At 37.6% G+C, this 17265-nt stretch overlaps 1 protein-coding gene across 1 annotated transcript in view; it reads left to right on the top strand.

Annotated features, from left to right (window-relative positions):
* Window positions 1-256: 256 nt before the first annotated feature.
* The window catches only part of LOC128233381 (uncharacterized), a 50826-nt gene continuing 33817 nt past the window's right edge, over window positions 257-17265 (top strand). The window contains exons 1-3 of the mRNA XM_052947034.1: window positions 257-385; window positions 2965-3022; window positions 5414-5550. Of these exons, the coding sequence (XP_052802994.1) occupies window positions 329-385; window positions 2965-3022; window positions 5414-5550 (252 nt within the window). The 5' untranslated portion in view covers window positions 257-328. The remainder of the gene's footprint in view (window positions 386-2964; window positions 3023-5413; window positions 5551-17265) is intronic.

The following is a 17265-nucleotide window of genomic DNA, read 5'->3' as shown; positions in this document are numbered from 1 at the left end:
CCGCGCCCGTGCAAAATAGGTGTGTTACACGGGTGCAGTTATCCGCCAAAAAAGAGTAATTTGTAGTTTGTAATTGTTGGGCAAAATTGGTCGCATTTTGCACACACTAACAATATAATCATATATCAATTTGGTGTGTGTTAAATTGAACTACATGTACATTGTCTGTTGTCACTTACCTTTCTAAAAGTGTCATATTCGACAAAGTGAATCCAACAGCCATATGCATTTGTGACGAAGTATTCACCCAGTGAACCTAGCTTGACACTTTTCCCTAGATTTCCTCGGACCCTTCCTCGTGCGCATCGTCCAATTAGTCTCAGATACAATGGCGTGTGGACAGAGAAGAAGACGGCATTTTATGCATACCTGGTTTTGTTCAACAGTGAGTAAAAAACCTTTTCATGAAAATGCATTGATATAATGTTGACATTGTATTGTTTGCAAGTAAATATTTCTCTTTTATAACTTGCCGTCCGATCAATAACAAATATCCAAACTAAAATAAAAAAGAACCCGACCTGGTTCGGCCTTCAACACTAAAACTTATATTATTCAACGTACGCTTGGAAAAAATCTACGCCCAGAACTTCTAGTAAAATTTTCTGGTCAATTAAGGGCGAAAAATTTCGTATAGGTAGAGTACATCAGTCGTTTTAGAAGTCCTAGTCAAAATAAGTCTATACCGTGCGACGTCAAAGAAGGCCAGCAGATCCCTTCAGAGAAAAGCATGCTCGACCTTGAAGGGGTCCACTGGTCTTTATATACAGTAAATTCTCAATCCACACGGAGCCCACGCTTTGCTAATTTGCATATTATCAACCAAGTAAACATATATACTATGAACGTACTCCCGTCTATAACGGAATGTAATACTATGAACGCTCATCCACCTACAGCGGACTGTTACAAGTCAATCTCGGAAAGAAAATCTCTTTGTCAAATAAAAAAGCAGAGTATTTATTGTCTATTTCAGCTTTAAGATGAAGCTTGTTTAATTTTTTTCAGAAACTCACAAAAATACTAGAAATGGGTCTCGAATAGCATTTATTGAAACTCATAATTTTAGTCTCAGAGTCCTGACATACCTTGTTTGTCAAACCCTGAATTTGGAAATAACTAAATAAGCATAGGCCAAGCATATAATCCAGCTTGAAAGTCATTCTCATAAATATGGATCCAAGGTCATTTTGTCTCTTTATAATTTTGAAACCAACAGAAGGATTGGGAAATAATTAATGCCACAAATTATCACATTCCAAACACATGTTCCAAGCCATATCACTTCAAGTAGAATGTCTTACTTTTGCACCAGTCAATTGTAACTACAGCCCCCCAGGTCCGGGGAATAGCCGGGACTTTGACTTTCGGTCAACCCAACCCCGGGTAAAATCCCCGTCCTGCGGAGACAAACTGATGGTCAAATACCCGCCAAATGCACCTACCCCAGGAAGCCTAGGTAAGACCCATTCCCCGGTATTGCTTTGCACATGTCGGTCGGTCGGTCGGTCGGTCGGTCAGTCAGTAGACCAAAGCTTGTCCGAGTGATAACTCAACAATTCCTGGACGTATTATCATCAAAATTGACATGAAGGTTGGGCCTGACCAGTAGATGACCCCTATTGATTTAAGGGCTCATCACACAGTGACCTTTAATGGTAAAAATCATTTTAAAGCTTGTCCGAGTGATAACTCAACAATGCCTAGACCTATGGTCATCAAACTTGATATGAAAGTTGGGCCTGACCAGTTGATGACCCCTATTGTTTTTGGGGGTCATCGGGCCAAAGGTCAAGGTCACAGTGACCTTGAATGGTAATAGGTTGTCCGAGTGATAACTTGACAATGCCTGCACCCATGGCCCTCAAACATGACTTTGAGGTTGGGCCTGACCAGTAGATGACCCCTTTTGATTTTAGGGGTCATTGGGCCAAAAGTCAAGGTCACAGTGACTTTGAATGACAAAAGGTTGTCCAAGTGATAACTCAACAATGCCTGCACCCATGGCCCTCAAACTTAACTTGGATGTTGGGCCTGACCAGTAGATGACCCCTGTTAATTTTAGGGGGTCAAAGGTCAAGGTCAGTGACCTTGAAAGCAAACTTGACCATTCCTGGACCTATGGTCATCAAACTTGACATGAAGGTTGGGCCTGACCAGTAGATGACCTCTATTGACTTTGGGGGTCAGTGGGCCAAAGGTTAAGGTCACAGTAACCTTTAACGCAAAAAAGTTAACAAATATTTTCCAGTGATATCTCAACAATGCCTGAACCTATGATCATCAAACTTGACATGGAAGTTGGGCCTGACCAGTAGATGACCCTTATTGGTTTTAGGAGTCATTGGGTCAAAGTTCAAGGTCACAGTGACTTTGAATGCGAAAAAAGTTGTTTGAGTGATAACTCAAAAATGCCTGCATCCATGGCCTCCACTTGACTTGGGGTTGCATCTGACCTATACATGACCCCTTATGATTTTAGGGGTCATCTACTGGTCAAAGGTCAAGGTCACAGTGACCTTGATAGAAAAAAGCTTGTCTGTGTGATAACTTTACAATGCCTGCACCCATGGCCCTCAAACTTGACATGTAGGTTTTTGGTGACCAGTTGATGACTCTTATGGATTTTTAGGTCATATAGTTAAAGGTCATAACACACTGTCCTCACACTTTGAATGGTCATAATCTTAAAACTGCCTCAACGGCATCCAATGTCAGTGACAAATCAGCTGTCATTTCGGTCCATGCATATTTCATTCAATTGTCCATATAATCCTGACAACAAGGCGCTCAGGGGGGCATAATGTTTGACAAACATCTTGTTAGTGTCTGTTTCCCAATACACGACTCACCAATTATGACAAGGGTTTGCACAGACTAATTTGACAGTAACATGTATGTTCACTATAATGATTGATGGAGCAATGGTTTCAAGACTCAATCATACATTTAAACTGTTTTCAGGCACAAGTTTGTGCGGTACTGCTGTTTGCCGTCCCTGTGACGAGTACCCCAGCCTGGCGTAAGTAATGCCCTTACTGCCTTTACAAGTTTGTAATTTCTGTTCCCGAGGGGTTATACATGTAGTTTGATTAATTTTGTTGATTTCTTGAAGTCTTGATTTAATAATGTCATATAAGTGTAGTTGGCGTATATATATTGCCTATGCAAATACAAAACGGGACAAATACCCAAATCATGCTATTTTACTATATTAAATCATATTCCATTTTAAATACAAAATATATTATACTTTTACATTATTGTAGGAAATCGGTAATTGTTACTGCATACACAACCCAACCCCAGTTAATGACTGTCGGCTCAAGAGAATTCTTTTAAATCAAAATGAAGCGGGTGACATTTGTACCGTGCATACTTGCCATATTTTCTTGAGACTATTCAAGGGGATTTGTTCAGAAAGACTGAAAATTCAGGGGGATTTTGGTAGTATTCAGGATTTTTTTAGCAGGTATAAATTGGCGAAATTTCAAAGTATTTTTAGACGCAAGTACGAAAAAATGTATTCACATATATTTTGCTATGAAAACCTCTAACTTCTTCATTACACAGAATTATTTTATGTCATGATTTATCACATTGTGATACTGTACTATAATAAAATTTACCTTCCTCCAAAGTCTTTTAAAAAATTCTGCTTAATACTGTCAGCTATGATGAAGTTCAGACACTAAGAGAATGGAATGAATATTATTAATTTCTTCCTTTTCCAAAATAGTAATATTTCTTTGCCTTTGATCATTACTTCAAATTAATTGATCACTTGTTGTTAAGGTTTCCTTTTGGCATTTATCAAACCTTTTTTAAACAGGCATTTCACCCTTGCGGAGTTGTTTCTTTACATTCAGTTTCACTCACATACTGTGGTTTTACTTTGTCATTATTGCCTGATGTAAAATCTAAAAAAAATAAAATAAATATTGTAGCAAATTTGGGCCGAGCGATGCATTGTTAAACTGTTGTCTGCTGCTTTTACAGTAAGGTATATATTTTTGCTATTGTACACTTTCGCTTTCGTTTTGAATAGTTAGCAAACCGCTGTTTTTCAATTGTCTTAAAAACAATATATTTCTGTAGCAAGTATTCTTTAAAAGCACAAGATGAAATAGTAAATAGTAAGTTTTCATTATCAACTATTATTTGGATTACTATTTGGATATCTTTGATATGCACTTAATGCTTAACTTTTAATATGGGGTATGTAATAGTTAAGAGAGTGAATTTTCAAGAAAAACAACAGCTAATGATACAACATGACCGTAAATTGAAATAAGATGGTTGAATATTTACAATCATGATGTGAACAGCGATTTATACTTATACTGTTGTTTTCTGAAAATATGAAAATATAAGGCAAAACCCCTACGGAAAAGGACTTAACGTTGAAATTGGACTATTCAAACCAGTTAGGACTGTCCAATGTGGTCACGTGATATCGTGAGTATAAATACAGCAAACCAGCAGATTTTATTCATTCTTGTGCTGGCTCCTGCGAGAGAAACAACTTGATAAGACAAGGTGTACTATATTTATTATCTCTAATAGGGGTTAAACACTATTTGTCCTAGCGGCAAATATACATGTTAATTCCCTAGGGGTTTATACCGAACTATCTATATTAATATAGATATAAGTATGGTATAAACTGTGAAACAGAGAATATTAAATAGAAAAGCGCCTCCTTAACAATAGAAGTAATGAAAGTAAACTCAAAAGTCCTTACCGTACATTGACATAATACTATTAGAACAGTTTTTAAATAGAAAGCTGGGGAAATCAAAAAAGTTGGATAATTTAATATGTGAGTCTATGATAACTGTATATATTCCAATCTTTGTTGATTTATCATTGATTGAATGATAATTGTATTCGCTATCCAATCATTTTAAATAATCATTAGTGCAAATTATTTGGCAAACTAGCCAAAGAGGAAAATCTTATATAACTATTTGAAAGTTAGCCCCGGCACGTTGCAATATATATTTTTTGAAATGCCGGGGGATTTTTATCTCCCGCCAGGAGACCGGGGGATGAATCGAAATTCTGGGGGATTTTTCCCCCCACCGGGGGATATGGCATGTATGACCATGTTGTGAAGGACAATATTCAAAAACTAGATTGCAGTATATGTGTATAGTGTTGTATTTTAGATGCATGCTTGTTATTGAATGGTTAAGCTCCATCTACATGTACTTGTTGTCAATTGGATATAGGGATCATGTAAAGATGAAACCAACAAAACATTTCCAACCAATGGTACAATTGAATTGATATAAGAAGCATAATTATTTTATTAAAATCATTTTATCTATGCTTTTCAACAATTGTCAATAAGGGCTCCAGTATTATAAATATGAATGGGTTTGAGCATGCCATGATGTATTTTCACAAGGATGTTTCCCTAATGACACAATTGTGGTGGAGAACCCGGGTGGATCGACACGTGTGTTCACTAACAACGACAGCAAGAAGTGCACCGCAGATTGGGTTCCTAACAAGTTGGCCGCCATTATCACTGGATGTGAGAAAGTAAGTTAAACTTATTAAGATTTTGATGAAAACAAGTTTGAGTATATATATCTATTTAGCTATAGAGTTGTGGAAAGTTGCTGCACCCTGATATTGCACCTTAGTAGCACCCTTCTGCCCTCATGTAAACAACCTTGAGCACCTTTCTGCTTTTTATACCCCCGACAAACGAAGTTTGAAGGGGGTATATTTGAGTCACCCGGTCGGTCAGTCGGTCGGTCGGTTTGTTGGTCGGTCCGTTGCAATTTACCTTGTCCGGAGCATAACTTAAAAACTACTTGATGGAATTGGATTAAACTACATACAATGGTAGAGCATAATGAGAGGAAGTGCAATGTACAATTACCATAGCTCTATTCTTGCTTATTACTGAGTTATTGCCCTTTGTTACTTTTTTTTGTCCGGAGTATAACTTGAAAAGTACTGGATGGAATTCATTGGAACTTCATACATTGGTAAAGCACAGTGAGAGGAAGTGCAGTGTTCAAGAACCATAACTCTACCTAAATTATTTACTGAGTTATTGCCCTTTGTTTTTTTTGCTGTCAATTTGTTTTCAAGACATTAACTTGCAGGCTACTTGATGAAATTTATTAAAACTTCATACAATGGTAAAGCACAATGAGAGGAAGTGCAGTGTACAGGAACCGCAATTCTATTTCAGCTAATTACAGAGTTACTGCCCTTTGTTACTTTTTCTTATCTAGAGCATAACTTGAAAACTATTGGATGGAATTTAATAAATCTTCATAAAGTGATAGATCATGATGAGAGGGAGTGCAGTGTACAGGAACTGCAATTCTATTTCAGCTAATTGCAGAGTTACTGCCCTTTGTTACTTTTTTCTTGTCCAGAGCATAACCTGAAAAGTATTGGATGGAATTTAATAAAACTTCATACAGTGAAAGATCATAATGAGAAGGAGTGCAGTGTACAGGAACCGCAATTCTATCTCAGATAATTACAGAGTTACTGCCCTTTGTTACTTTTTCTTGTCCGGAGCATAACTTGAAAACTATTGGATGGAATTTAATAAAACTTCATACAGTGAAAGATCATAATGAGAGGGAGTGCAGTGTACAGAAACAGCAATTCTTTTTCAGCCAATTACAGAGTTATTGCCCTTTGTTACTTTTTTCTGTTATGTAGCATAACTTGAAAAATATTGGATGGAATTTAATAAATCTTCATACAGTGATAGATCATAATGAGAGGAAGTGTAGTGTACAGGAACCGCAATTCTATTTCAGCCAATTACAGAGTTATTGCCCTTTGTTACTTTTTTCTTGTCCGGGGCATAACTTGAAAACTACCGGATGGAATGTAATAAAACTTTATACAATGGTACAGCATAATGAGAAGGAGTTCAGTGTACATGAATCACTAAACTATTTTAGCAAATTACAGAGTTATTGCCTTTTTCTGTGTTTTTTTGTCAAACTTTTGTCCGGACAGTAACTCGAAAACTACTTGATGGAATAGCATAAAACTTCATACAATTATAAATCATAATGAGAGGCAGTGTTCGGGGGTATTAATCACCTTCAGTGAGAGCTCTAGTTTAGAATTTAATATACATTTGTAATGCTAAAGATTGTCAAGGATTCCTTTTGTTTTGATTACATTTATTAGATGATTACAATGCATTCAAAATATTTTGCAGTTGAAACCTATGATTGAAGAAGCAAAATACAGATTAATGCATTTTTAGCTCGACTATTCGAAGAATAAGGAGAGCTATCCTAGTCACCCGAGCGACGGCGTCTGCGTCGGCGTAATCACTTATGTTAAAGCTTTTGTAAGAGTTTTTGTACCACCTCAAATATTTTCAAAGTCCATTGACATATGGCTTTGAAACTTTGCACACTTGTTCACCATCATGCCCCCAACCTGTACACAGGAGGAGGTAAATCTATCAAGGATTTTGACAAAATTATGCCCCTTTTTCTACTTTGAATTTATGTTAAAGTTTGCGTACCACCTCAAATATTTTCAAAGTCAATTGACATCTGGCTTTGAAACTTCCCACGCTTGTTCACCATCATGCCCCCAACCTGTACACAGGAGGAGGTAACTCTATCAAGCATTTTGACAAAATCATGCCCCTTTTTCTACTTTGAATTTACGTTAAAGTTTGCGTACCACCTCAAATATTTTCAAAGTCCATTGACATCTGGCGTTGAAACTTCCCACACTTGTTCACCATCATGCCTCCAACCTGTACACAGGAGGAGGTAACTCTATCAAGCATTTTGACAAAATCATGCCCCTTTTTCTACTTTGAATTTACGTTAAAGTTTGCGTACCACCTAAAATATTTTCCATTCAATTTATGTAAATACCTCAGCACATCATGTATTGCATTGAAATCTAATCTAACAGTGATCCATGCATGTTTCGCCAAAACTTTTCAATCCTTACACCGAAAAGCGGCGGAATAGTAGAGCGCGCTGTTATTGTGACAGCTCTTGTTATTTTAACGTGTTGTTATGTTCAACTTAAATTATCAAAACAAAAATAGTTGATGATTTGTATGCAGATTAAGATATTTGGCGCATTTTTAGCTTGACTATTCAAAGAATAAGGAGGGCTATACTACTCGCCCCAGCAGTGGCATCAGCATCTGGTTTTAGGGCAAGTTTGTATTTTCACTTAAACGTCCAATACCCTTCATTCAATTCACTTAATTCTTCACAGAGTTATTCAGGGCCATCACATAATGAGGTTAGATAACTTCATATTATGCTTTATACAAATTATGGCCCCTAATTGACTATGGAACTTGGGTTAAAGTTTTAGGGCAGGTTGGGATATTTATTAAAAGCTTCTATACCCTTCATTCAATTGATGTAATACGTCACACAGTTGTTCAGGACCATCATACAATGAGGTTACATAACTCCATATTATCCTTAATACAAGTTATAGCCCCTGATTGACTTAGGAACTTAGGTTAAAGTTTTAGGGCAGGTTAAAGTTTTAGGGCAAGTTTGGATTTTCACTTACCGTAAATGACTGGGTATAAGCCAATAGGGGATATAAGACGCAGGCAAAAACATCCGTGAAAAATCCTAGAAAAAAACTTTTAACCTATGTTTTGGGTTAAAGGACGCATAGAAAAAATGTCAAAATCGTCTGCCGCGATCGGCCACCATGTTTGTTGACAGTGACGTAAAAAATATTTTTTTCGTGAAAATGGCGATGGTTATTTTTAAAACCATAGAATACTAATGCAAAGCAAAATATGTTTCATTGTTGATTGGTTTCATGTTATATAAAACATAATAAATTATTTAAAATTTATGGCTGTATGGCTCTGTAAAGTACCTTTTATAACAATTTGTAAGATACTGTCTTTCTGAAAGTATATCGTAAACCTGTCGAGAATGAAAAGTTTAGTAATGCAAAAACCTTATACTGTTAGGGTTTTTTCTCAAAATGTCAACACCTACAAAAAGAATAAAGAACGTGGCAAAGTGTGAAAAATCAAGTTCATTTTCGCAACAGTTTGTAGTATTGGTTTATTAAACAGCTTTAAAGGCAGAGTGAGTTTTCACACCTTATCGTACAACTGACAAAAAAAAATTTGACAGTGCACAGCTTTGCTTCTTTATATGCATGTTTAATTATTGTTATATTCAAAATGAAATTGAATAATTTTAATAATTTTAATCGTTTTTTTTTTTGAATTATAAACGTCTTACGATATACCATATCCTGATCTTCAACTGCCGTTTTAACCCGTATATACTCTATCGATATGACGCAAGTAACATCCCTTTCTACATAAATCTAAAGAAACGTTCTGCCTGAAATCAACTTCAGAAAAAAAGTTCAAAAGCTTGTTACCGGTTAAAAGATGCAGGAATTTTTTTTACATCGAAATCTGAGGGAAAAAAGTGTGTCTAATACTCAGTCATTTACGGTATAAATTCAATACCCTTCATTCAATTCACTTAATACTTCACACAGTTGTTCAGGGCCATCACATAATAAGGTTAGATAACTCCACATTATCCTGTATACATATTATAGCCCCTGATTGACTATTGAACTTAGGTTAAAGTTTTAGGGCAGGTTTGGATATTTATTAAAAACTTTTATAACCTTCATTCAATGGACTTAATACTTCACACAGTTGTTCAGGACCATCACACAATGGGGTTAAATAACTCCTTATTATCCTTAGTACAAGTAATGGCCCCTGAATGACTTAGAAACTTAGGTTAAAGTTTTAGGGCAGGTTAAAGTTAAGGCAGGTTGGGATTTTAATAAAAAACACTTCTATACCCTTCATTCAATGCAGTTAATACTTCGCACAATTAATGACGACCATCTAACAACAAGGTAACAAACTGTAAATGACTGGGTATAAGACGATAGGGGTATTAGACGCAGGGAAAAAATTCTGTGGAAAGTCCAAGGAAAAAACTTTTAATCTATGTTTTTGGTTAAAAGACGCATAGAAAAGATGTCAAATCGTGTCATTTTCGGCCACCATGTTTGTTGACAGTAACAAAAAAAAAAAAAAAATCGTGAAAAATGGCGACGGTTATCTTAAAAACCATACAATGATAAACTGTCGAGAATGAAAAGTTAAGTTATGCAAAAACCTTATATTGTACGGGTTTGTTCTCAAAATGTCAACACCTACAGAAAAGAATAAAGTATGTGACAAAGTACGAAAAAAACAATACCATTATCGCAACAGTTTGTAGTATTGGTATGTTTAACCGGTATTTGCGTACCTAATATTCGGACACCCAAAGGACATCAATCATAACTTGCACAGTTTCCAAGTTTCACAGACGAAGATTATTGATTTTTATCGTTACAATGCCTGGCTAGATAACTTAAGGTATACACCACTGTGACAAGTTAATTAGTTATTACCCATCCTAAACGATTTATTGCCTGTTGAAAAGGAAGTGTGATATATTTATTGGTCTAATGGAGGATTAAAGAAACCACAAGGGCAATCAAGGGATTAAGAAAACATAGACATGACATGTTTGTAAAACGATCTGCCAATAAACTTTCAAACTTGTACCACACAGACTGTATGAAGCAATAATCGTACAGTTATACATTAATCCTGCATAGCAATGTCCATGCTCTCCACGAGATCCTTGTGGGTATAACTGTAAGTTATGTGACGTCACACAGTGTGACTCTTTGATCTGAAGCCGATAGAATGTGTTAATTCAGTTCAATGCATGTATAAAATGGTGTTTTAATTAACTTGATGAAGGATTTACACTTATAGGCGTAATAAATAAGTTTATGACCATTGATTACTACGGATAAATTAATAAGTGGTAAAATGCAAACATGAAGAAAAAAGGCAGGTTAAACAAACATGTTAAAAAAATAATTAAAGGTGTCCGAACTCTAGGTGAATTCAGGTAAATAACTAATCGAAAAATATTTTTGTTTAAATTATAAACGTCTTACGATATACGGTATCCAGATATTCAACTGCTGTTTATACTCGATTAATATGACGCAAGTAACGTCCCTTTCTACATAAATCTAAACAAACTCTCGGCTTGAAATCGACCTCAGAAAAAAAGTTAAAAAAATTGTAACTGGGTATTATACACAGGCATCTGAAATCTGAGGAAAAAAAAGGGCGTCTAATACCCAGTCATTTACGGTAACTTCATTTTAACCCTGAATACAAATTATGGCCCTTGATTTAATTTTGTTATGCCCCCCTTCAAAGAAGAGGGGTATATTGCTATGCACATGTCGGTAGGTAGGTCGGTGGGTCGGTCGGTCTGTCCGTCGGTAGACCAAAGCTCGTCCGAGTGATAACTCAACAATTCCTGGACGTATGGTCATCAAACTTGACATGAAGGTTCAGCCTGATCAGTAGATGACCCATATAGATTTAAGGGCTCATCGGGTCAAAGGTCAAGGTCATAGTGACCTTTAACGGTAAATTATTTTTAAACTTGTCCGAGTGATTATTCAACAATGCCTACACCTATGGTCATTAAACTTGACATGAAGGATGGGCCTGACCAGTAGATGTCCCCTATTGATTTTAGGGGTCATTGGGCCTAGGTCAAGGTCACAGTGATCTTGAATGATAAAAGGTTGACCGAGTGATAACTCAACAATGCCTGCACCCATGGCCCTCAAACTTGACTTGGAGGTTGGGCATGACCAGTAGATGACCCCTATTGATTTTAGGGGTCAAAGGTCAAGGTCACAGTGACATTGAAAGCAAACTCGACAATTCCTGGACCTATGGTCCTCAAACTTATTTCGAAGGTTTGGTCTGACCAGTAGATGACCCCTATTGTTTTTAGAGCTCTTTGGGTCAAAGGTCAAGGTCACAGTGACCTTTAATGGTAAAATGATTTTAAAGCTTGTCCGAGTGATAACTCAACAATGCCTACACCTATGGTTATCAAACTTGATATGGAAGTTGGGCCTGACCAGTAGCTGAACCCTATTTTTTTGCGCGTCATAGGGCCAAAGGTCAAGGTAACAGTGACCTTGAATGGTAAAAGTGACAACGCAATAATGCCTGCACTCATAGCCCTCAAACTTGACTTGGGAGGTTGGGCCTGACCAGTAGATGACCCCTATTGATTTTAGGGGTCAAAGGTCAAGGTCACAGTGACATTGAAAGCAAACTCGAAAATTCCTGGACCTATGGTCCTCAAACTTGATATGAAGGTTGGGCCTGACCAGAAGATGACCCCTAATGATTTTGGGGGTCATTGGGCCAAAGGTCAAGGTCACAGTAATCTTTAACGCAAAAAAGTTAACAAATCTTATCTCAATAATGCCTGAATCTATGATCATCAAACTTGACATGGAAGTTGGGCCTGACCAGTAGATGACCCTTATTGATTTTAGGAGTCATCGGGTCAAAGGTCAAGGTCACAGTGATCTGAATGCGAAAATGTTCATTTAATGTTAACTTGACAATGCCTGCACCCATGGCCCTCAAACTTGTTATTTAGGTTTTTGGTGAAGAGCTAATGACTCCTATGGATTTTGAGGTCATAGAGTCAAAGGTCATGGTCCTAACACACTCTTTCCTCACACTTTGATTGGTCATAATCTTAAAACTACATCAACGGCATCCAATGTCAGTGACAAAATCAGCTGTCATTTCGGTCCATGCATAATTTCATTCAATTGTCCATAAAATCCTGACAACATGGGGCTAATGGATGTGGGGCATAATGTTTGACAAACATCTCTTGTTAACAAGGTTTTCAACGAAACCGGGTTATTAGAATGAGGTTGTCGTTGGGCGGGCGGGTGGGCGGGCATCAAACATTGGTTTCTGTTCAATAACTTTAGTTAGCATTGATAGATATTGACGAAAGTTGGTGTGTAGGTAGCTTATGTAAAGAGCTAGCTTGGGATTGCTATTGAGGGAGGAGGGGCTAAGGTCAAGGTCACTGTTACTTAAAATAGAAAAATGGTTTCTGCCCAATAACTTTAGTTAGCATTGACCGATATTGATGAAACTTGGTGTGTAAGTTGCTTATGTGAAGAGCTAGCTTGGGATTGCTTTTGAGTGGGGAGGGGCTAAGGTCAAGGTCACTATTACTTAAAATAAAAAAAATGGTCAAGGTCACTGTTACTTAAAATAGAAAAATGGTTTCTGCCCAATAACTTTAGTTAGCATTGACCGATATTGATGAAATGGTGTGTAGGTAGCTTATGTACAGAGCTAGCTTGGAATTGCTTTTGAGTGGGGAGGGGCTACGGTCAAGGTCACTATTACTAAAAATAGAAAAATGGTTTCCAACAGTAATTTTCAGTTACGTCTTTTTTTGATAAAAGTAAAGATAAAGTCATACAACAAATTAATTGGCTATAATTTCTGATTGCCCATAACAAAAACCTGGTTTCGTCGCATTGCGGCGCTTCTAGTTTTATTTTTATTTTAATTTCTTTTCACAAGCACATTTTTATATTCTTAACCAGGTTTTAATAGAGGAAAAACAATGTATTAGAATGACTTGCGTCATTGTTCAGGCGGGCTGGTGGGAGGGTAGCGTCAAAGTCACCTTTTTTTTTCGAATAATTTTAGCTAGGTTTGACATAAAGTGATCAAACTTGTTGTATACGAAGAGTTTATGGAGACCTTTGGTGGGAATGCGTTTGAGGCCCCTAGGATCAAGGTCAAGGTCAAAGTTACTATTAATATAAAAATGGTTTGTATTGATTAATTTGTATAATAATAAGTAAGGGTCTATATATTGTGACACTTGGTATATAAGAAGAGTTTATAGAGACCTTTCCTAAGATTGTGTTTCAGGCCCAAGAGTTTTGGTCTAGGTCATGGTCACTGTTGCTAAAATTAGAAATATGGTTAGTACTGAATAACTCAAGTAAGGGCTTGACATAGTGTGACCAAACTTGGTATTTAAGGACAAATTTATGCAGAGCTTTCATTGGATTGCCTTTTGGCCCCCTAGTGTCCAGGTCACTGTTAGGCCACTTCTTTTATATAAATTGGTTTACAAAACCGGCGGGTCTAATATTCCGAAAAGTACAAAAAGAAATAAAAAATGAATTCCATTTTTTTTTTCAAAATTATTTTCCCGACCGTATTGATTTTGGTGCGAAACAAAAGAAAAACGAATAGATATGAGTACTAATGCAGTAGATCTCGACTGGTTTGTTGTTCCATAGCAGTATTTGCCAATTTATAGTGATAGCATGTGAGCCAGTCAACTGTTATGGCAATTTAAAATAATATGCCATATGTAATTGACACATAAAGACAATGTTGCATTTGTATGACCAAAGCTGTGATGTTGTAAAGCATAGAGGATTCTCAATCCTATGGCACAGACATTATGTAATGTGGTCTTGTAAATAAACCAGCCATGTTCGTTAGACATAATGCCCTGTAGTCTTGCAATGCCACCAGCAATATTGGTAAAACATAATGCCATATGGTATAGCAAATGCATCAGCCGTGTTGTACATAATGCCATGTGGTCTTGCAAATGTGCCAGCCATGTTGGTTAGACACAATGCCATGTGGTGATGCAATGTTAGTTAGACGTAATGCCATGTGGTCTCACAAATGCATCAGCCATGTTGGTTAGACACAATGCCATATGGTCTCCCAAATGCATCAGCCATGTTGGTTAGACATAATGCCATGTGGTCTCGCAAATGCATCAGCCATGTTGGTTAGACATAATGCCATGTGGTCTCGCAAATGCATCAGCCATGTTGGTTAGACATAATGCCATGTGGTCTCACAAATGCATCAGCCATGTTGGTTAGACATAATGCCATGTGGTCTCGCAAATGCATCAGCCATGTTGGTCAGACATAATGCCATGTGGTCTCGCAAATGCATCAGCCATGTTGGTTAGACATAATGCCATGTGGTCTCGCAAATGCATCAGCCATGTTGGTTAGACATAATGCCATGTGGTCTCACAAATGCATCAGCCATGTTGGTTAGACATAATGCCATGTGGTCTCGCAAATGCATCAGCCATGTTGGTTAGACATAATGCAATGTGGTCTTTTAGTCTCGCAAATGCACCAGCCATGTTGGTCAGACATAATGCCATGTGGTCTCGCAAATGCATCAGCCATGTTGGTTAGACATAATGCCATGTGGTCTCGCAAATGCCCCAGTTATGTTGGATAGACATAATGCTATGACTGTGGTTTTACAAATGCAACAGCCATATTTCTTAAACATAATGCCATGTAGTCTTTCAAATGCACCAGCCATGTTGGTTAGACTTAATGCCATAACTGTGGTCTTGCAAATGTACCAACCATGTTGGTTTGACATTATTTCATGTGGTCTTGCAAATGCACCAGCCATGTTGGCTAGACATTATGTCATGTGGTCTTGCAAATGCACCAGCCATGTTGGTTAGAGATTATTTCATGTGGTCTTGCAAATGCACCAGCCATGTTGGTTAGACATAATGTTATGTGGTTTTGCAAATGTGCAGGCCATGTTGGTTAGACATAATGCCATGTAGTCTTTCAAATGTGCAGGCCATGTTGGTTAGACATAATGCCATGTAGTCTTTCAAATGCACCAGCCATGTTGGGTAGACATAATGCTATGTAGTCTTTCAAATGCACCAGCCATGTTGGGTAGACATAATGCTATGTAGTCTTTCAAATGCACCAGCCATGTTGGGTAGACATAATTCTATGAAGTCTTTCAAATGCACCAGCCATGTTGGGTAGACATAATGCCATGTAGTCTTTCAAATGCACCAGCCATGTTGGGTAGACATAATGCCATGTAGTCTTTCAAATGCACCAGCCATGTTGGGTAGACATAATGCCGTGTAGTCTTTCAAATGCACCAGCCATGTTGGGTAGACATAATGCCATGTAGTCTTTCAAATGCACCAGCCATGTTGGGTAGACATAATGCCATGTAGTCTTTCAAATGCACCAGCCATGTTGGGTAGACATAATGCCATGTAGTCTTACAAATGCACCAGCCATGTTGGGTAGACATAATGCCTTGTAGTCTTTCAAATGCACCAGCCATGTTGGGTAGACATAATGCCATGTAGTCTTTCAAATGCACCAGCCATGTTGGGTAGACATAATGCCATGTAGTCTTTCAAATGCACCAGCCATGTTGGGTAGACATAATGCCATGTAGTCTTTCAAATGCACCAGCCATGTTGGGTAGACATAATGCCATGTAGTCTTTCAAATGCACCAGCCATGTTGGGTAGACATAATGCCATGTTGTCTTTCAAATGCACCAGCCATGTTGGGTAGACATAATGCCATGTAGTCTTTCAAATGCACCAGCCATGTTGGGTAGACATAATGCCATGTAGTCTTTCAAATGCACCAGCCATGTTGGGTAGACATAATGCCATGTAGTCTTTCAAATGCACCAGCCATATTTGTTAGACATAATGCTATGTAGTCTTACAAATGCACCAGCCATGTTGGGTAGACATAATGCTATGTAGTCTTTCAAATGCACCAGCCATGTTGGGTAGACATAATGCTATGTAGTCTTACAAATGCACCAGCCATATTTGTTAGACATAATGCCATGTAGTCTTGCAAATGCACCAGCCATATTTGTTAGACTTAATGCCATGTAGTCTTGCAAATGCACCAGCCATGTTGGTGAGACATGTCATGTAGTCTTGCAAATGCACCAGCCATGTTGGTTAGACATTATTTCATGTGGTCTTGCAAATGCACCAGCCATGTTGGTTAGACATAATGTTATGTGGTTTTGCAAATGTGCAGGCCATGTTGGTTAGACATAATGCCATGTAGTCTTTCAAATGCACCAGCCATGTTGGTTAGACATTATTTCATGTGGTCTTGCAAATGCACCAGCCATGTTGGTTAGACATAATGTTATGTGGTTTTGCAAATGTGCAGGCCATGTTGGTTAGACATAATGCCATGTAGTCTTTCAAATGCACCAGCCATGTTGGGTAGACATAATGCTATGTAGTCTTTCAAATGCACCAGCCATGTTGGGTAGACATAATGCTATGTAGTCTTTCAAATGCACCAGCCATGTTGGGTAGACATAATGCTATGTAGTCTTTCAAATGCACCAGCCATGTTTGGTAGACATAATGCTATGTAGTCTTTCAATTGCACCAGCCATGTTGGGTAGACATAATGCTATGTAGTCTTTCAAATGCACCAGCCATGTTGGGTAGACATAATGCTATGTAGTCTTTCAAATGCACCAGC

Source organism: Mya arenaria, chromosome 5, assembly GCF_026914265.1.
Source record: "Mya arenaria isolate MELC-2E11 chromosome 5, ASM2691426v1".
Lineage (NCBI taxonomy): Eukaryota > Metazoa > Mollusca > Bivalvia > Myida > Myidae > Mya > Mya arenaria.
The sequence above is the reverse complement of the archived record's forward strand: the minus strand, read 5'-3'. Positions and strand labels throughout refer to the sequence as shown.